The following is a 22,287-nucleotide window of genomic DNA, read 5'->3' on the forward strand; positions in this document are numbered from 1 at the left end:
AGGTTTCAGTTTTTTGTGAATAACAAAGTGATGTTTTTCTGCTGTTTAGATTACCTCTAGTATGAGTCCTGTTTGCCTGTTATGCACCTCCAGGTCATCCTACTGCTACGTAGTCTATTCACAGCATGTGAATCCATGAAAGATCCATTTCTGGAGGAGGGAGTAGTTTCTTATAACTCCATTTCGAATGGCTTATGTCCTCCAACGTATTCCACATCTTTGACATGTAATGTCCACAGCTGTGTACTTCGGAAACCTTTTCAGCAGAGGGCGTCATGCGTCAATGGCGTTGGGCCGATGTCCCTCAAAGGCCTCCGTCGAGGGCGACGTCACCGTATGTTATAAATAGGACGCTCGGCGCCCGTAGCCTCCAGTCTGTTTTTTCCGCGAATGTGTTTGCTTCGGAAACTCGCCGCGCCTCGTGTATTCCTCGTGAATGTCTTCTTTTTTGACCCCCCTCCGACTCCACGTCGGCTTCAAGACTTGCCGGGACCGCAAGTCTAAGATGTCGATTACAGACGCGCATACTATTCCAAATGCCAGTCTCTAACTGCTACGGCCTGGCGGGAGCGTAAGGGGAAGCTTCAGGTAGGTAGGGGTTCTAAACCCAGTAAGTCCCGTAAAACTTCTAAGGGGATGTCCACCGACGATTCGAGGAGCGACTCGCTGTGTCGGAAGGAGTCCTGGGGATCTTTTTCCTGGAGTGGTTCCCGCCTTTCCTCGTCTCGGCATGCCAGGAAGCGCAGTCACTGGTCACCTTCCCAGTCCATGGAGGATGGAGCCGCGAGGAAAGTGGCTTGTCCAAATAAGTCCATGACTCCAGAGGAAAGGCTGCCTTCAGGGAGCAGATGCTGGTGATTTTCCATCCCAGGGCACAGTTCTGTCTGTGCCTTCAGATGAAGCCGGCAAGGAACGGTCTCGATCCGTGGCTTGTGCGCCTTCTGCCTCAGGTCCTCGGCGCGATCTTCATTGGGAACCTTCGATGTCCCGTTCGGGCAATGCTCAGGCTGGTCGCAAGCGACATGCTTCCAGGTGTACTTCCAGGTCTCGTTCCTCATCCCCAGCAAGACAGCAGAAACCTGGTAAGGGCTTGAGGTCTGCATCGACTGTCGGCATCGTGTCTGTCGAAGCTCTGCCTTCGCACCAGCCCTCGGTGAAGTTATCAACGTCACAGCCGTTGGCGCCCTCGACACCTTTTCGACGGAATTTGCTGAGGGAGATCCCTGATACTATGGATCCTCCAAGGAAGACTACTAACAAGTCTGTGAGGCCTGTTAAGGACTCCGACCCTCTGCTGTCGCGAGACAGGACTCTTACCTCCCTCTGGATGACATCCATCAGTAGGAGGAGAGGTCAGATTTCGATTTTGACCCTGTTGAGCCTGATGTGGCTCCTGTCTTTTCTGGGGACCATCAATTGGAAGAGTTAATACAATCTCTTCATGATGCCAGTGGCTTAGACACTTCTCCTGAGGTAGAGTTTGGCAGGCCTGAGCCTGTGGCTCATGCTGAGTTGTCCTACAGGTGACTGATGGCTAGGGTCACTGAATATCTTGGTTGGTCCAGTTCTACTGAAGCTTTTATTCAGGATGACTTAACAGATATTTTGGATCAAGGTCCGTCCTCTGACCCGGTGTTTTCATTTGACATTGTAGAAAAGGGTGGCGGGTGCTTGGCAGACACACGGAATCTCTTCTGGCAGCTAACAAATCGTTAACTAAAAAATACCACCCTTCTGGAAGCGACCCGCCCCCCAGCTACCTTGAAATCTCGCCCCACTCCCGAGAGTTTGGTGGTTCAGGCGGCTACGGCCACCTTGAGGGGGGAGGGAGGAAGAGAGGTAAAGGGGAGGGATGGGGGTCCGGTTCTCCATCCAGAGGTCAGGACTCTCAACCTTCATGCTTGGTATCTGAAAGGTTGAGGTATAAGGATTGGGAACTCCCAGATGACGTGATGGAGGTGTTGCTTGCAGCCAGCAACAAAATCCATGTACTGTTGGCGTAAGTTTTGCGACTGGTGCAGAGGACAAAATGTTCCATTCCCTTGGTTCTATCTTTCTTGCTTTCTTTGGCCCACAAGGGCCTTCAAGTAGATAACATTAAAGGTTACCTGGTGGCGCTGTCTATCTTCAAGCGCTCGTCTGAAGAATGTTCTTATTTTAAGATTGCTTTGATTTCCCAATTTCTTAAAGGACTCCCTAATGTGTTCCCGCCGTCCCCATTCAAGGTGCCGGATTGAGATCTGAATTTGGTCCTGAAATTTCCTATGGGTGCTCCATTTCAACCTTTGCACTCTCTTGTCCTTGAGACTGTTGTCTTTCAAGACTGTGTTCTTGGTAGTGGTTACTTCTGCTCAGAGTGTGAATTGTAGGCACTGTCATCTAAGCCGCCCTTTACTGTGTTCCACAAGGATAGGGTTGTACTGAGGGTACATCATCCTTTCTACCTAAGGTAGTATCTGAATTTAATTTAAGCCAGAAAGTGGTTCTTCCGTCTTTCTATCCTCCTCATTCCGGTGAGGAAGAGGAGCGACTCCATAGGTTGGACTCCAGGAGAGCTCTGGGCTTTTATATTTCTAGTATGTCCAGGGTCAGAGTGGACGATCAAATCTTTGTGGGGTATACTGGACACTGATTGGGCCAGGCTGTTACCAAACAGACCTTGTCCAGGTGGATTATCCTCACCATTACTGAATGTTACCGATTGGCGGGCAAGGACCCTCTGAAAGATTTGAGAGCGCATTCCACTAGGGGTGTGGCTACTTCTGCAGCGAGGAGTTCCTATTAGGAGTATTTGTGAGGCAGCCACATGGGCTTCTCTCCACACCTTTTGTCAAACATTACTCTGGATACGCTCCATGGACAAGATATGGCCTTTGGTAAGGCGGTTCTTTATTCTGCCATCTGATTGGGTATTATAAATTATTTTCCCTCCTCCATTTTCTGGTACTCCTTTGGGAATCTGTCAAAGATGTGGACTCCGTTGGAGGACACAATCCATTTGAAGAACAAGTTACTTACCACTGGTTACGTTCTTTCGACTGGATGTTCCTCCATTGTATTCCACATCGCCTGCCCCTCTGGAGAATTTCCTATGCTATTGCAGTTTACGTTTCCGCAAGGCTATGTTCAGTCAAGCAGGCATTGGATATGTGCATCTCACACCTTATGGGGGGAAAACAGAGGCTACGGGCGCTGTGCGTCCTATTTCTAACATCCGGTGAAGTCGCCCTCGATGGAGGCCTTCGAGGGACATCTGCGTCGATGGCCGGACGCACTGTGCCGAAAAAGTTTCCGAAATACACAGCAGTGCACACTACATGTCAAAGATGTGGAATACGTTGGAGGAACATCCAGTCGAAAGAACATTACCAGTTGGTAAGTAACTTGTTCTTCTCCAGTGTTGGTCCTTCATGGATTCAAATGTGCCCTCCGGACTCCCCTCCCCCCCTTTCAGGCAAACATTCTCTTAAGGCATCCTTCTTGTATGTAGATGTTAAAATCTGAAGGGAAGCTGCGGGGCGGAGCCATTTACTGGACGTCCCGTTGGTGCGGCCTAAAGCACCCATAAAGACGTTGATCGGACACTCGAGGTGTAGAGTTTTTCCACAGGAAAACCACTATATTAAAGTTACTGATGTTTACCAGCCTGGCGACGGTAAATATTCACAGCATGGGAATCCATGAAACATACCAACGCTGGAGAAATGGAGTTACAGGTAAGAAATGACTCCCTTCTAGAAGGGAAGGAAGGTCGTTTTGAGGCTGCGGGAGCATGTGGGCTGGGTAAAAGGAGGATTTATGAAGGGTATAGTGTAGATTTTTTTTTTTCTAGTAATCTGGATCCAAGAGCTCTATTTTTGAGCAGCAAGAGATTAAATGCTTCACAAATAAATGTGCCAATCACGGTATGTACCAGTTAGGTGAAGGAAAGTGTTTTAAGTGAATTAAAAAAGCAATTTCTATATGTTCGAAATGTTCATTATACTTCACAAAATGCTACAAAACCTGAAATTTGGCATCTGGGTAGGTTCCATGGCGTAGACAATGTAACTAGTATAAAGAAAGATCGAATTATTTTTTTAAGCGGTCTGCAATTTACCCTTGCCAAATGGCTCTTCGTGTCATAGTTCTAATTTATTTGTTCCTAAAGTTCAGCAGTTCATTGTTCCTAAACTTTACACAGGATCAGCATTCTAGCTGACATTAGCAGCACACTTGCCTTTTGAAGTCATGTAGGTGACACAATACAGTGATTTTGTTGTAATGCTGGTGACTGGAAACTGCGCAGGTCTCTTCAATAGTGTCTGCAATGACATGGTCATTCCATCGTGGCAAATCTCTTATAATTACAGAAACTTAATTTCCCACAGAAGTTGATAAAGTATGCCATCTCTTCAGCCCTACACGTATGGCACTTATGTTGAGGTTGCTGCTGCCTTGGCTGTACATCGGGACACCAATGTTGGTGAGCAAACTCAACACCCCAACTCTAAGTAGCTGGAGCCGATTTACAGGATTTAGGCTTTTCTCATGGTCCACCCTATCTGGCTTGCTCCAGAAATGGAAACAAAGACAATTTGTTCACACCAGCTCCTACAGGAATAATTAGCAATATTGTCTACAAGAAGTATTGGTTTTGTTCATTAAATAAACTTCAAACTAGGAATGAAGTAGGAATTACTGTGCAGAGCACAGTTACACCTGCTAGTATAACATAAATGTAGGAATTACTTCCAAGTTAACCGAAAACCGAGGGTGGTATTAAATGGGTTTTATGTTTTGGGGGATGTGGGATTATCTTGGGAAGCTTTTATTTGTGGATCAAAATTGGGAAAAACCTGTGCCACAGTTGCGAGTGGTGCCAAGGCAGGTTTTCATTATACTTTGTTTGGACTGAACACGCATATCACATGATTTAACATGGAAGATCTCAATGTATTTATAAGATCTCTAAATCCTTATTGAGGGACACATCGGCAGTGAAGATCTCCATCTTCATATTACACTTGTTTACAAACGGCTGCAGTTTTTAATTTTTTGGATCAATGCAACATGTATGGGGCATTAGCGGGGTAGGAGTCGACTCACTTCTGAAATTGATGCGGTGAGGAAGGAGAAAAATATGCATTTTTTCAAAGATCGATTTTCATTTTGATCACAATTCTTATTGAGCAACAAAAGCATAAATAGTTCACAAATACAAAATATGAGGTCGCTATCAACATATGCTAGTTTGGGGGGGATAGAGAAGTATCTTTTTTTTTTTTTTGTTGTGCTTTAGTTATTTACAAAATTTCACACATTTTAATGCCCACATATTCCATAAATACACATAAAAATAAACCCATATTTACATTTTGTAGATGAAATCAAATTGGAATAATATTTTTCTCAAATTCCCCAATCGGTCACTACATACATCATTCAATTCTTACACTTCTCTATCGACTTCCAGCAGTCTTTTGTTTCAGCTGCTGACTGCTCGAACTGTTGCTAAAACATACAACATATTACCTCCTGCTAAACTTATAACAAACTTCATCTGATTGCGTTAATTTAATCTACAAATTTACCATAATATATTGCTTAAATCCACAGATATTAAATCCACAATATCCACAGATATTGTTAGAATGTTGTGCAGCTTCCACATGGTCTGCTACTGTACTTAAACGACAGCATCTAGTTTCTAGTTTCCATCACATACCAGACCAACCACCCGTCAAAGCTTTAATCTTGCGATTCAGTCATATTGGCAGGAAAATCCTCTTGAATCTCAGGTATGGACACGGGACAAGATGGCACTGTCTCCAAACTCCCTTTTACGTTTCCTAAACCAGAGATGACTCTTTTGCCTTCGCACATGGTCATGACTTTTTTCCTAGTCCCATAATTTAATGCGTTTAAGTTCATGAATGAGGGGACCCTGACACAATTCCCATTGTGGCGTCCATACATCTCTCCAAAAAAATTATCATTAATCTCTAAATTCAACAAAGGGATACCTTCCCTCCACCAGTGCCTTTTTTTAAGATTGGAAGTATTAGTTTGCTGCTGCTTTCGTTAATTTAATCAGCAGAATGCCTCAATTCAACTTGATTTTAGACGCTAGGGAAGGAAGGCCCAGTTCCACTCTAATTGCCTTGACTGGGGTCACTTTGGAGAAGCCTAAAATTCTCTGCCACACTTCTCCTTCCAGTTATCCATCCATCATGATTAGAATTGCTCTTTCAGTGCATAGACTATACTCTCTTCCAATTTTTGTTTATACAGCTGTATCTCTTATTATTGAGGGCCACATCAGTGAAGATCTCCATCTTCATATGACAGTGTTAACACATGTTAAACAGCAGTTTCCAATGTTATGGAACATGTTTGTGGCATTAGAGGTAGGGGTTGGGTCAGTTCTGAAATTTTTTAGTAGGGAGAAAATAGTTTTTTTTTTTTTTCCTGGATTTTCATTTTAATTGAAGATTGCAATTCATTGAGCTGCAAATAAAGTATAATTACTTCACAAATACCAAGTAATGAGGTGGCAAGCAAAATGAGATTTGGGGGGGAGGGTAGAAAGTATTTTAAATGAACTTGAATAATCCATGAAGATCTTGTGTTTTGTCACAAATGGATTCAAGAACACACCAACTCTCGACCGTTCAAGGGTTCTTGTTTTTGTCAAGGGGCTTGCTTGTTTCCTTTTCTCTCTGTAGTCTTGTATGGGCCATTCCATTTGTAGCCCAGGCATCGCTCAACTCCTGGCATGTCGCTTGATACAGATGCATCCTATAGTTTCTATCTGACGAAAAGGCAAACCTGGTATCCTACTAACTTCCTGTGTGAACAATCTAGTGGTCTGTGACCTAAAGTGCCTGAGCAAAAGGAGGATACCTGCAATGATGGGTATCTTTCAGATATTCAGGCACAACTTGGTCTCTTCTTCCTTGACAACCTGTACATGTCCCTCCTTGCCACCCTTCTCTCCACCATGCCTAGCTCTCCCCTGTACTTCAAATCCAATGCTCCTCCGCTCTCCTGCTACGCTCCACACCAACACCACCCCGCTGGCCACCCTGAAGAGCCAGGGGTTTCATTACAGTCTCTTTACAGTGCCAAAACCCAACCAGGCTGGCCTGTGCAATATACTGGACAGATCGGTTTCTGAACTCCCCCTTCCCCGATTGGATCAAATCTGTGCAAGGTGATCTTGAATTTCCAATCTCCCTGCTCAGATTAGATCTGTTTAGTGGATCTGAAGGATTCTTAACTCCATAAACCCACGTGGCCACCTCATTCACTAGAAATTCCAACAGTTGTGTACAAGAGGACTCTCTTCCATTAGTTTCCTACCTTTTGACTTGAATTCGGCTGAAAGTGTCTTCACAAATATGTCAGCTGTTTCAGCCTTATTCAGACTTGGCGGGAGCGGGGCCGTGGGGGAGTGGACATAAGTAGTCACTACTGAGGTCTCATTGCCATTTTTATTGGAACACATCCCAACATTTTTCTGCACTTGCTTTACTGTCTAGTTCAATCAGTAAATTGAATGAAATCATACTAGACTGCCTCAAGACCTGAATTTCGTAGGATTTTGTTTGGATTCAGTATTGGCCATGGTATTCACACCAGAGAGGACTATTGACTTGCAAGAGACTTGCCCCATCTTCCTCAAATAAGTACTTATGAGCGATTGGTGGTTTAAGAGATTGCTTGCACTGATGGCCTCATATGGCCTACAGACAAGGGGAGTATCGGACCCGTTTCTCCCTAGAAATTGAGAAATTGGCAAATACTCCCAAAAATAAAAATGCGGAGTAAAAATACTCCCAACAAAAAAGAGGAAAAAGACATGAACAATCTTGCACCCCTACTTTCGTCCTCACAGCTCCATGGATATGTTTGGACCAAGAAACTATTTTACCTGCCTGATTATAAGAATTAAACATGTATCTATTAAAGTGCATGAATAAATGGTGCAAAAATCTAGTCTTCTAGTTAAATCATATTTTTCCTTATAAAATACTGTCATTGGGAATTGGACTACGCCCTAAAAAAAAAACTTTTTTACTCCAAACTTTTAAAAAATAGGCATTAAAATACTCCCACTTCCAAATCTTATTTGGAGCACTGGTTAAAGTGATTCCACTAGAGACTGAAGATAAGATCCCAGATTGCTTTGAGGCATTTGTGGTCTCAAGCTTCAGACCTTCAGGTCCTTCTAATGACTGCAGACTTGAGACACAACCTGGTTATGGTAGTCTGTCAGGTTTTCAACCTGTGGAATCCTTTAAAAAGAAAGCCGCATACAAATGGCGTGCAGCTTAGTGCAATTTTTCCTAGTGCTCAAAACCTCCCAACTGAACATTTTGAACAAGGTGGTGGTACAAATCTGAACTGACAATACAAACAGGGCAGCACAGTCTCACCCCCTTATCTTGCTGATGGTAAAGATTTGGGAATGGGCAATTAGGTGCAGGAGATGGCTTCAGGTGGTCTTTGAGGGACCGAGAATTTGGCCACAGATACCCTGGTCATCTAGCCATTGTAGACCATGAGTGGGAACCAAACAAGGTCTTGAATCACATCTTCAAAGAATGGAGAGTTCCTTAAGTCGATTTATTTATGACGGAAGGCAACAGGAAAGGTCCCCTTTATGCTCTATCAATGGTCTGGGGGTGAAACACCTTGTTCCTTGGGAGATACCTTTGAGCGGGATGTCCGCTATAGCGCCCATAAAGCACTATCCTGTTTTAATCCATTCGGTACTCGGCCAGGATATTTAGTTACATTTCCAGACCCCTATTGGTGGGAACAACTCCTCCGTTTTAGGTTGAACTTGCTACAAACTGGGGAAATGGTTTCAATTAGAAGTGGAGAAAATTCTGGTGACCGTTGTGTGCCCTCTGTAAGGTGGCAAGCTAATTGCAAAACCGTGAACACTTTAATTTAGAATGTGTTGCATTACAGGATAAAAGCATCATTATTTTGCTAAATTGGTTCATGATTTTAGATGGCTTTCAATTTCCGACTTCTGTGATAGGGCTACCAGTGGCCAGACAATTTGACCATTGCAGTTCTGATATTTTTGGGAGTGGCGTAATTCCGCATTAAGGAAAGCAGTTTGAGAGGACGATTTTATATAGTTTAATTTAAGTTGTATTTTTAATCATTTGTTATTTGTCACTTGGTTCATGAGATTGTATATTTTATGAGTTTACGGTATGAATAATATGCAATCTGTTTTACCTAAGATTATCTACTTTTATGAATCTGATCTATATTGTTCAGGGAATTATTGAATCTAGTTAAAATGTTAGCATTTGTATCCATGAAATAGCATTAATATGAAATGTTTATTGTAAAAGGTTTATGCAAGTTTAACTTTGTTGATGAATTCATAAATAAAATAAAGCCCTACTGCAGAAGTCAGCCACTTAATATTCATTGCACCTTGGTTGCCAGCAAGATTGTTTTTATGACCCGAGGAGCGTTGCAACGTGCCTCCCCATTTGACTAATGGATCGCACAGATGATTATCGGGAGAACAGCCTAGTATTGCCCCATTCAATTGCAACCTGGCATTGTTCTTGAGATCCTGTCGCTGGTTAACTGTTTTTGAGAAGAAAACATGCTTCATTCAAGTGGTACATTGCTCTTCTACAAGAGCCCTATACAACATCTAGTAGCTAAGACGTAGTCACTGGTATTTAGAGAAGGTGAAAAAACCAGTTGAACGTTTCTCTAGGTGATTCCGTGGCTGCAAGAGATCCCAAAAAAAAAGAAATCAAGTTATATTCTTGCAGAGAACTTACTTGTTGGCTATGGCAGCATACTTGCACACAGGGAATTTTTATTTTGTTATATTAACTATTCCAGAAGTTGTCATTTTGATGGTGTATCCCATCTCTATCCCCCACTTAAGACACTTCATGCCAAATGTAATCTTAATGTAGTTTTAAAGGCTATGTTTCACAGTTTGAGCCTCTGGCTACAGTTTACTTAACGCCCATCTCCTGAAGTCGCATGCCTTGTGGCCTTCCCAGCAGCAAGAATCGGTGATTTGCAGGCTTTTTGTGCTGAGGAACCTCTTTACTACTTTTAATCAAGCTAGTAATCCTTCAGACCCGCCCCTCTTGTTTATACATAAGGTAGTTACAGAATTCCATATTAACCAAGCCTTTTCTTGAATTTTATTTTTTCGTGAGCATTCTTCCAACATTCTTGCACAACCTAGATGGTCGAGCTCTTATATTGAAACTAATAATTCAGCCTTTTTTTTTAATTCAGCCGATTTACATCAACTTTACAATATTTATAACAATCACATATGCAAAATTTAAATAAAAGCAAGAAAAGCTAAACAAACAAAAGTATTTCAAAGAAAATACTACATAAAACATCCAAATTAAACAAGCTAATGATTTTATTTTACGTCAAAATAATTAAAAGGAATTACATTTAACATGACTTCATAAAAATGACTTCGAGAATCACTAATGTTCCCAAATTCAGAAAATGTTTCCTGACATACTTCAATATGGTTACAAGCTTCTCGTGCGATTCCTCAGCTTATTTGAGGTGAAGTAACTTTCATGATTCTTATTTGTCTACACTTGTTCAATCTTCATTCAACTATCTTTATGCATTTCCTTGAGCTTTAATGCATTCAGAAAGGCAACGGCCTCAAATCTCAATATGTTGCCACAAAATGTCATTTGCCATAAATCAGCAGACAGTTCTCTATACTCTCGTACAGATGCTTTAAATATTTTACACAAAGACCTTAAAGCGCAACACAGTCAATTAGTACAGGTCATTCAGTTTCATGTTGATTAACTACTTTGCAAAAGCGACAGACATTTTTTCCAGCAAATTAAGTTTCCCTTTAGCCTGATTCTCCTTAGTTTTCATAAATTAAACCTTAATCGCATAAAGTCTCCTCTGAGAAGGTGAAGGGGGATTTCTTCAAGTACAGTTCTAGGGCACCGTTTTTTATGATGGAAAGGATTGTCCCTAAAGTCTCGGTAACGCATGCATTTCTCTCTGGTTTTAATCCAATCCCAACGGAATAAGTTTTTACCCTAATGGGATTTTGCAATCGAGTGAATCATATGCTTAGGCTCACACTATTAGAAGTCTCCAATTTCACATTGACGCATCTTTGGATAAAAACACATGTTTGGAGAGTATACCTATTAACATAGTTGAATCTATCGCTAGAATACGCTTCCTAAACAAGGCAATCATTTGCCACAAGTATCTTGCATACAAGGAGATAAGACCCAACTAATTCCTAATCCAGTGAATTGCAACACAATTAGGCATTTTGAGCAAACGCTGCCAGAAGTTTCCTTCCAGTTTAAACCACACCCCTTCTAAGACAGTCTTCTTAGTAGGGGTGTCGCGGTATTAGTTTTATGACGGTACAATAACCTTCTTGCGAAATGACGGTATAGCATGGTTATCACGTTACAGCAGGTGGAGTTAACTACTCTTAACAAATATTTTCTAAAAGGTCATAAATTGTCAGATTTATCATCACAAACAAAACCAGGCACCCAGAATTGGGCTTTTCAACATACTTTCCACTGAAATGCCACCCCTTGCTTCCACCAAACACACACGTGTGGAGAATAGGAGCGTGGGGGGGAGCCCTGCTGCGACTGGCAAAGCAAACTGAATAGCTTCTCTTAAGTGTTCATTTAGGCTTTTAGCTCCCCCACTGGCTACTGGTGAAGATGAACATGTTGGCATCTTGATAACCTGCATGCCACAGATCAATGGATTCCGATGGTAGTATACGCTTGTGCGCACACACACATGCACACGCACACTCTTTAAGTTACAGCCTTTAGTTTACTTGCGGGCCAAAAGGTGTTCAGTAATCACAGACATGTTACCCTTTGGTATGGCAGCAGGGAATACCCACAGAGAGGAGTACATTTCGCAGTGTGACTTATTATATGTAAATTCAATGATAGAACCAGGGAAATCCCCCATTCTCATATGTTTAGAAAACAATATCCATTATAAATATATAAACCCCAAAGCCGCCAACCCAAAGTAAACCCTTTTGCTTCTTGGCACTGTATTTACTCTTCCTATTGCTGACATATTGATTTTGTGTTGGGCACGTGTAGTTTATTGAATAGCATTAAAAACTGCTCCAATTGAAACTACTTGGCAGACAGCACATCCAACAGTGCAAGACCAAGACTGCAGAGCACTTGCTTACTGCAGCCTTTCCAAATCAGATTGAAAAGCACACTTAACGGTATGAACGGTATACCGGTATAAACAATGTGACGGTTATTATTGTTCAATTAAGTGGTTCACGGTATCTTTAACGGTATACCGTAATACCGTTACATCCCTACTTCTTAGTCTCCGAGCCATACAGTTAGAACTAGTGTTACTTTTTGTAAGTAAAACGTCAGTATAGGTGATATGGATAGATATGGAAAGTTCTCTGTTTTAACTTGAGAAATGAAGCAGCTTAGTTTTACTTCCAAGGCTGCCGGATGGACTTTTTCATTATGTTGTTTAGCAATTGGGACTCCCAAGTATTAGTGGACGCATTCCAGTTCTTTACCATGTATAGTCCATATGAGATTTTTTTCACTTAGCTTTTTTGCCTCAGATTATAACTTTAGTCTTGTCCAGATTGATGGTAAGCAAATTATACTGGACATGCGCTGCCAAGGCATCTAAAAGATGTAGGCCTTTTGGCGTTTTGGAAATTAAAACTAAGTCGTCTGCATACAATAATGCTGGAATAGATTGGCCAGCTAATTTGGGTGCATCCAATATTATATTAGCAAAAACTTCCTGAATATTAGAAATACAAATAATTAAAAAGGGCAGAGGCGAGGATACATCCCTGCTTGAGACCTACTTGTTTCAATATAAGATGACGTCCCTTGTACATTTCATCTAACCTGCATTTTAGTGTTTGTATGTAGTGCTTTAATCAAAGCCACAATCTACCTTGGACAACCTGCGCAAAGCAATTTTTGGATTAACAATTCCCTGGACACTGAATTTAAAGCTGCATGCAGATAAACAAACACAAAATATAGATTGGTTCAAGGGCACAAAATGAGAAATAATGGATGTAATCATTAACAGATTAATGGTTGTACCCATGCAAGAAATAAACCCAGTCTGGTAGGGGTCTCGCTTAGATTGCTGCGTGGTCCATTTATTGAAATCTCTTAAAATGAAGCGAGAAAAAATCTTCAGTGGAGCATCAAGAAGGGCGATCGGTCTATAGTTTGAAGGGCAGCACAGATCACCCTTCCTGAAAATGGGAACTATGATTGAACACGTCCAAGAACATGGTATATTAGAATTTAGTATTCCTTGGTAGATGGAGGTATTTTGGCCCACAATTGGGGGGAAAAAGTTGCTTAAACATCCAATTGCTCAGCCCACCAGGGCCAGGACCTTGATTTTTCTCAACAAAGTATTGAATATCCTCTTAAATTTGTAGTTCTTTAAATCGTGTATGTCTAACATTATGTGGTGCACAATTATCAGGAAGTTGGTACATCTTCGAATAAAATGCAACCCATTCATGCTCATGTACCTCATTAATTTGTACTGTTAGTTTTTAGAGTGTGTGGCTATGTTAAGTAAGGACCAAATCTGAGAAGTATTTTTTGGCTTGAATTGCATTTAACATAGCTTTGCCATCACACTGCAACAAATACGCTTTGTGATCGCAACCAATTATTTTATTTACATTTTAGTGATTGAATTATTTCAAATCTTTCAGATACAGGAAGGTTTAGTGCCAATTTTTTTTGTGTGCGTTAAATGGCTCGCTCTTGAATGAGAGGGTGAAATACAAGTTTAGGTTGATAACACCGAACTGTAGAAGACTAATGAACCTGATATAATAGCAAGGTAGATGTATGACCCCCCCTGGCCATGCTACTCAAAGACTTGTGCATCATGTTGCTATTGAATTAGGACCGATGAAAGTCCTTGAGTTCTTAATGGTCAGGATTGGTTCATAACAACCATACAAGGATTTCTGTTACCATCTCACATGATCACTGTAAAGATAACTCGTGATCGCTATGAGCCTGGTTACCGCAAATCTAATTGCTTGATTAAAGGTAGTTTGTCTGCAAAAATATAATCAATTACTGATTCCCTCTTGGCTCTACGCCAAGTGCCCTTCGGGGGTATGTCACCGGCGACCAATCCATTGAACATTAATAGTTGTCGCTCCTTCATAAGTGATAACCACCTTAAGCAGGTAGAATAGGTTTTTGCTCTATTTGATCCCAGACACTGTTAATTTAAATAGCCAACTAAAATAATATTGGAAATCTCAGGCATTTGTTGATATATTAAGTAGCTCTTCTAAGTCACCAAAAAACTTTGCGTCAGATATGGCCATCAGGTTTCGGTAGATATTAGTTAAGGCAATCACACCTCTGTACTCCGAGACCCCCGGCTGGCCCAGAGAGCCAAGGCTTGCTCAGAAGTACTTTAAGACGAGATGGCTGCAACCTTGAGATGGATGGGGGTGCAGATTCATTACTCCCACACTAATCAATAAGGACAACTCAATGGTTTGGCAAAGGGAGTCCGTTTAATGTACAGAAAACGGGGAGTTATGATATCAGCACTGATGCGATCGTCCTTCTCGCTTCAAACTCCAACGAACTTCATACAAGTCGTAACATTTATACTCAAATCGTCATCACTGATGTGCAACACTCAAAAGTTAAACATGCAATTCTATTGGTTAGGAAAAGGTAACTTTAATATAGGTACTATATCTGTATATGGTAACGGGAGTGAGGGGATTGGGTAAACTGTCAGGTGGGCATCTAAGCCCTTCCTTCAGAAATGACTACTGTAGATGTCACTAAAAGTACGTCTTATTGGTTCGAACTATAGGACCCTAGATTATTTGGTCCATTGTGATTGGGTTGGCACCAACCCCATGCATACTTTCCACTTCGCTTAGCAGCATGCAGAATGGTTGGTCAGGTGTGGGGTGCCCCTTAGTTACCCGGCCTTCCTCCGATTATGGTTACAATCAATCACTTTAGTGTCCATGTGTCAATTAGTTCACTGTGGTTGGCCTCGAGACTGCATCTTCTGTCTGGTAAAGTTCTGGTATCTCCACCTGGTTAGGTGCCAAGCATAGGTGTGAACACTCACTTCTTTCTCGACTGGTCACGTGATTCCTACACTGTGAATTTGTCTCTTTTCTCTCAATTTGTGTATTTGATTCTCCTTTAGCCCGCCACCTGCCTATGTCGTCTTATCTCTACCTTTCAGAGGCAGGATATTCTGTTCTCAGTTTTAATTAGATGTAGCTACTGTTACCTTCTTTTATTAGTATGCCCTTGGCTTTCCTGACACGAGTTGCCCCTGCCTGTTTCGATTCAGCCATCTTTTCTTGTTTTGCAAAATATGAATCTTTTCTTATTTGGACTTTAGTAACCTGGGTTGATTCTGCTTCTTGTGCAAAGTAGAAATACACTTATAATACTGTGCTTTATTTTGAGGTAGTATAATGGCGCTTGCCGCACTGTTCTTCTAAGCATAGCAAGCTGCACTGTTTTCTTAGCTTTCTTGCGGTTCCAAGCATATTTACAGGTGTAAACTGGTTGAATGCCTTCATCTTGCTTACAGCTTTAACCTTCTTTGCATTTCGACATCGTCCTTTCAGTCTAGGTTCACGATATCCTTATTCATGGCGTTTCGTCTGTCATTCTCTGGTCATCATCTCTTCTATCTGCGAGTCAGTCCGGGTTCTTGTGACGTTGTCATTTGTCTTCCATTAAGACCTTTTTGGTTTCTTCCGGGACTGTACTTGGGCAATCTTCATTTCGTCTCATTTGTTGGTAGGGTTTCCTCAATGGATACCTTACTAGCCATGTTTTCCTTAGTACTGGTACTTCAATAGGTGCTGTTCTTCCCGATGGGGACTGGACAGAGCCCTATTGCAGCTCTCTGCTGGTTTATTTGCTCATCATACGTCGCATATCTCGGTGTGAACGTTCCTGGTACTTCAAAATGGACGATTGGAGTGCAGGCTTTATTTGGGACCTCCTCTACACTCCCCGATCTGGGCGATTCATTGAGCACTTTCCCTTCTGTCTTTGGATTCATCTTGCTCGGTTCTTCTGTATTCATCTTCACTCAATCATCTGGGTTCATTACTTCATCTTCAGGATCTCTTTGGTTTTTCTTCTTGAGAAAATGTCTTCGTCTTCTACCCGGAAGTTGGGTTTCAAAAAGTGTCCGGACTGCCGTTCCAAAATGTCCATTACGGACCTGCATGACGTCTGCCTCTGGTGCCTCGGTGAGAGCCACGTCACTGACGATTGCAATGAATGCCAGTCCTTAACTTTGAAGGCCTTGTGGTAGCGGAAGAAGTTGTCGGTAGGTAGGGTTGCTAAACCCCGTAAGTCGAAATCTACTGGTCTTTCGACCAACGATTCGAGGGGCGACTCTCCGCATCGGCGTAAGTCCAGTGGGTCTCGTTCTAGGAGTGGGACCCGCCATTCCTCTGCCTCTTCGAGGCATTCACGGAAGCGCCGTCACCAGTCACCTTCCCCATCCTCGTCAGAGGACTCTGCCAGACGGCGGGTGGCTTGTCCCACGAAACACTCTTCGCCGGCCGAATGGGATGAATTCCGCCGGATGGCGATTTTCGACTCGCAGGACACCGTTCCATCCGCACCTTCGAGAGAAGCCGACAAGGAACACGCTAGAGCCACTGCTTGCACGCCTTCGGGCTCGGGTAGTCGGCGCGATCATCGGGAACCGTTGCAGTCCCGATCGGACAAGGCATGGCGCATGCTTCACATGTATAGAACTGCAGGAATTTGTATACTTGGCTAATAGCTGACAACCTGAAAATGTGGCACCCGTTATGCAGATAATAGATTTTTTAGACCCAGCCTCTGCTTTTCTCAGCTTTCTGGTTCTCATAGCCTGCTTTTTTCGGGGCAGAGGCCCAGTTGTGCATGATGTCGCTCCAGCAGCTTCTACTCTGTCCTAATATCCTACATAAAGCAGCAACACAGGCCTCCAAATCTGCTTTCCGCAAGCAATAATGTATGGCTGTGTACTCCAGTGCAGATGCTCAGTTTGCACAGGATTTTCCATGAAAAGTAATTGGCCTTTTAAGGGTTTGATTCAGTAACCCTTCTGATCTAAAATACCCGATTACTACAGAGGAACAGTAGTAGTACAGTTACTACTGTACTTCTAGTTGATGGGGGGGGGGGATGGGGGGAGAGGGTGTGGCCCCCCACCACCCTTTTCTGTTATGACATTACCATCTTAAGCTCTACAGTGGCGATCCAGTCCTTGTGTTGGACAGATGTAAAAACTACTGAGCAGAGCTTAGTAGGGCAGGTACCTATTTTTAAAAACACTGCTCACTTATCTTTTCTTAAAAGCGCTGCATCCTTCCTTGTAGACGGATAAGTCACTGGGAAGAATAACAGGATTAAGCATTAGGAATGCAATAGTCACTATGGTGAGTACCATTTTATCATGATTAAGCAGGTGTGCCTTGCTTAACTTTAATTGTGATCCCATTTAAAAGTTGCATGTTAATTTAAACATGATATATTTGTATTGATCATACTTTTAAATTAACTATTTTCTCTTCTCATAGCCCGCTGTTTGTAACGTGGAAGATTGGGCGAGATAAAAGATTGCGGGGATGCATTGGTACTTTTTCTGCCATGAACCTGCATTCAGGACTCAGGGAGTACACGCTTACTAGGTAAGAGTTTAACTGCAAGTGCTATAAATTGTTGCTGCACCAAAAATTGCAAAATGTACATATCCTGCCCTTCTCGCCATGTAGTTTTCAATCGTATCCTTACATTTAACAGAATGTTAAAATTGCTTGAAGTAAAATCACCCCTGGTGATTTAGCCTCTTGATCGAGCTAACTTGGGAAGCACAAGGACTGGACTAAAATGAGGATTCAGTGGCGCAAACCTAATGGCAAATATCACATGGGTGTTGAGTTCGACAAATATTGCAGTCCGCTTCTTGAACCGTTAACACAATATAATCTAGAGCATTCAGTGTATTGGGAGAGGAGATTGGCGAGTAAATCGAATGCACGAAATTACATAATTAGTAGCAATAGAGGAAATGACATGCACTTTCGATCTCTAGTTTCCCAGTTCCCTGTGCGAGAGCCATCAACCCTTTTTTTTTTCTTGGGAATTGTAGTTTCATTTCTATTTTAAACGTAAGACTACAATCCAGAAAGCAAAAAAGGACCGATGGCTTTCACTTGCATGGAGCTGGGAAAATTGAGCTATGCTGACATCGCCCCTGTGCCTCACACATCACTACAGTGCATCACACAGATGTCGTCTTATTGATCACATGTTTCAGTTTATTATAGAAGATTCCTGCCTGAAAGACTCTGGCATTTCACATGTAGTGGTTTTCCATCAGTTCCTGTAGGAATTCAGTCTACACCAGTCACCACGTGACATTGATGGCATCTTCCACATATACAAAGGCAGAATCATCAGTTTTTATGTTCTGTTCAAACAATACAAATAGTCACGGAGACAAGTTGAAAACGGGGACCTATATTATACATTAAATAAATGGAGCATCGCACTAAGCCTAAGTATTAGCTGAAAAGACCTAAGTTCTATGGGCTGTTACGGATCGGTGTTGTATGCACTCTACTATATTTGAGAACTTGTACGATAAATTAGGAAAGAGTGTATAGAAATCTACCCACATTCCCACGTTTGCATGTAGACTGCAACTCATACATAATACATTTATCACATTGTTGGTTTCTTAGGAACTGTGCCTACATGCACAGCTTATTAAACACCTTATAATAAATCAAAACATTAGTAATCGGGGTGTCAATTTCTTACTGTAACCTCAAATTCATATAAATCTGTATTCCTGTTGTGGTAAATGAAATAATTTGCACTCTGTGGTCACCGAATAGCCTGTGGTGTATATACTTAAATTACACATTCAAGCATGCCGTTTACAACTGCACATTTTTCGTCCTAGTAAAAGAATGGAAATAACGGTAGGACCCTTCACTGTTGTGGCGACAGGCTTATCCCTGATATTTCTTCTGATGTGCGATTGGTAACGGCAGCATTCATCAAACACAATATTTTAAACTTGTAACTGCTTAATCTCTGAATCATTTAGCACTCTTAAACCGTTGACACCGTTGATGTCCAATTAAGGGGTATCTTGTTGTTCAAACCTGGATCGCTCCATCGACCAGAAAACATTTACAATGATACTAGTTCTAATTGGGAAATTCAAATTCGTAGGTTTTCCATTAACCCATATGTAACTTGTCATTGGTTTGAGAACTCCACTCATTGTAAGGAGATGTCAATTCCCCACACCTCCCAAAACTTTCTATTTCCTGCCAACATAGTTTGTCCTGGCTGTAACTTTCTCATATATTGCTGCTGGGGAAGTTTGAGAGCCCACAGTAACCAAGTGGGGCTTAATCCTATCCACACATCTAGAGTTCTCCAGGGGCACTGAGCAGCAGGATCTGGATTGGTTGTGCTGGAGGTTTAACTAGCGAGACGCCCCAGTGCCTAATCTGCGTGAAAAGGAAATGGTTACATGTTCTGCATGTGGGTTTCACCAAGTGGCATTGGATCCTCAGTTTCTGTACCTCGAGTGCTTGGAGCCTGAACACCACTGGGGTGCTTCTATTGGGAGTTGTTGTAAGTACATACACACTGTCGACTCCTGCAAGGCTGAGTGGAGGTTTCTTGGCATCTGGGTTCCATGTCATTTAGGGTCCTTAATCCACATGAAATGCTGAACGCCAGTAAGTGAGTTGTTTATTAAGGCACCCTGGCCTGGCAATCTCCTCCCGTGGGTCTCCGGTCCTGGGAGTCTCTGGTCCCGGCAGGGATCATTCCAGTCCCAGCACTACCGGGGTCTTGTTGCTTCCTGACATTTCCACTATGCAGGTGATGGAAGAAGTACTCTGCCCTGCAGAGTCTCTCATAAATCGCATATCACCTTCTCCCCCTACCAAGTCATGACTTACCTTCTCTGGTACCAGGGCCGTAGCTGGTAAACCCTTCTCATCCAAATTGTATTTATTTATAAAGTGTGTCGGTCCCTCGGGCATATGGGCGCTTTTACAAATTTAAGGTTACAGGTGATGGAGGCAGCATAAACAATATCAACATATACAGAAAAGGGTGCATTGCATACTTCAGTGAACTTTTACAGAGTATAAAGGATTCACTGCGTGTGTAAATGATTTTTATAGAATATATACATTATGTATACATGAGTATAATTTTACAGGGCAGATGCATTAAAGTACCTAGATTATATTGAGGTTAATCTTGTAATGGTGTACTTTGGCAACTAGGAATCATAGATCAGAGACCATCACTGGTCAGAGTGTAGCCACCGCTTAACATTCATCTTGTAAGAGTGGAAGGAAGGTAATGCTCTTAAGGTGCCTGGAATAGAGTTCCAAAGTTGAGCCCCCCTGACTGGGACACTGGAAACTCCTGTTTTCTTTAGTTTAAAATTGGGGACTCTAAGGCTGTTAAATTGGGCCTTTCTGATGGGTCGTTCTGATGAGCGTTTAGTGAATCTATTTGTCAAATATATAGATGACTTATTGGTGAGGCATTTGTAGGTGAGGTTGAGTGATTTGAACTTAATTCTGTCATTCATGGCAAGCCAGTTGATGGCGCGGCTCATCTGGGAGATGTGCTGTGATTTGGGAATGCCTAGGGCAGATTTTAAGGCCTTATTTTGCAGTGCCTCAAGTTTGTTAGTATTGTGTTTACTGGTGCCCAGATATAGTGCATTGCAGTACTCCAACTTGGACAGAATTAGTGCCTGTGCAATCGTAGTGCAACTTTCAGTATTTAAGAATGGTTTGCATGCTTAGATCAATTTTCAAGTGTAACTGGTTGCGGAGGCAATGGCATTTAATTGTTTATTGAAGTTTTTACTTACTTCGCGACTTTGATCTTGATTCCATCAATAGCGACGGTATTGTGTTGAAAGTTTGCTCAGCTTATTGGTGGACCCAATGATTAAGAGCTCACTCTTTTCATCATTGAGACATAGTCCGTGGGTGGCCATCCAGGTTTGTATAATTAAGTATACTTTATTGATCAGTTCTACATCTTTGTTGTCTCCATGGATAGGGGTGAGGATCTGGGTGTCGGCATAATTGGTGTATGAGACCTCCAGATTGTCAAGTATATCAAATGGGGGCTTTGTAAATATATTATACAAAGTAGGGGAGACGCAGGAGCCCTGTGGTACGCTGCATGTGATGGGTGCAGGGTCAACTGCAGAGGAAGGTGAGAAGACTCTTCTGGATCTGTTATCTAAAAAGTTTATCCATGTGGTGGCTTCCTTGGAGAAATAGGCAGCTGATTTAAGGTGGTTGCATAGCACTTTGTGGTCAATCAAGTCGAATGCAGCGGAGAAGTCCAAGAGGAGGAGAATGGAAACTTCTCCTTTTGTCTTTCCGATCATCTAGTTGGTTCTGTCTTGGCTTAAAACCTGATTGGCGGGTGCCTATAAATTGTTGATCTCCAGATAGGATTGAATCTGGAGATGGGCCGCTCTGTCCAGGATTTTGAGGAGAAATGGTACTGTGGTGATTGGCCTATAATTGGTGGGGATGCTAGGGTCCAGATTTATTTTTTTAAATAACTGTAGTACCCAAGCATCTTTAAGGTTGGTAGGTACTGAGCAGGATTTGAAGGAGAAGTTGATTAAGGTGGTGATGAAAGAGGCTAGTTCCTTTGCAGCTTCTTTAATGATTGGTGCTGGGCACGTGTCCCCAAGGCACCGGCAGGGCTTGAGGGATGAGATGTTTTAGGCCTCAATTGTTGAAATGGAATTAACTTTGAATAAGTCACAAGGTTTGATTTGACTGTTCATTTCTTGTAAAATAGTTTCTTGTGTTGCAAGAGCAATTGGTTCAATGTGTTAATATGCCCGCAAAAATATTGCGATACAAAAATATCACCATATTTTTGCTGCGATTTTGACCCATGGACCCTGCGGGGGACACCCCTGCTCCCACAAATTATCCCCCCAAAAATATCACCTATGGCGAGACAAACCGCCATATGTACTGCAATATTTTGTAGGGATACCGAGCAATCCTATGAAAGCTAGTTTTTTGGCTAGAATTATCTAGGAGCACGGAAATTCTGTTGCATAGCACATTTTGGATATCAGTACACCAAATTTTGTTTTAATACACAAGTCGATGGGAGCGACTGG

The 22,287-nt window shown here is 42.2% G+C and overlaps 1 protein-coding gene across 1 annotated transcript in view; it reads left to right on the forward strand.

The window, feature by feature from the left end:
* The window catches only part of AMMECR1 (AMMECR nuclear protein 1), a 935,552-nt gene that overhangs the window by 218,546 nt on the left and 694,719 nt on the right, over positions 1 to 22,287 (forward strand). Inside the window, exon 2 of the mRNA XM_069612614.1 lies at positions 17,654 to 17,764. Coding sequence (XP_069468715.1) covers positions 17,654 to 17,764 — 111 coding nt within the window. The remainder of the gene's footprint in view (positions 1 to 17,653; positions 17,765 to 22,287) is intronic.

This window comes from Ambystoma mexicanum, chromosome 5p (assembly GCF_040938575.1).
Source record: "Ambystoma mexicanum isolate Mex_15411 chromosome 5p, UKY_AmexF1_1, whole genome shotgun sequence".
Taxonomy (NCBI): Eukaryota; Metazoa; Chordata; class Amphibia; order Caudata; family Ambystomatidae; genus Ambystoma; species Ambystoma mexicanum.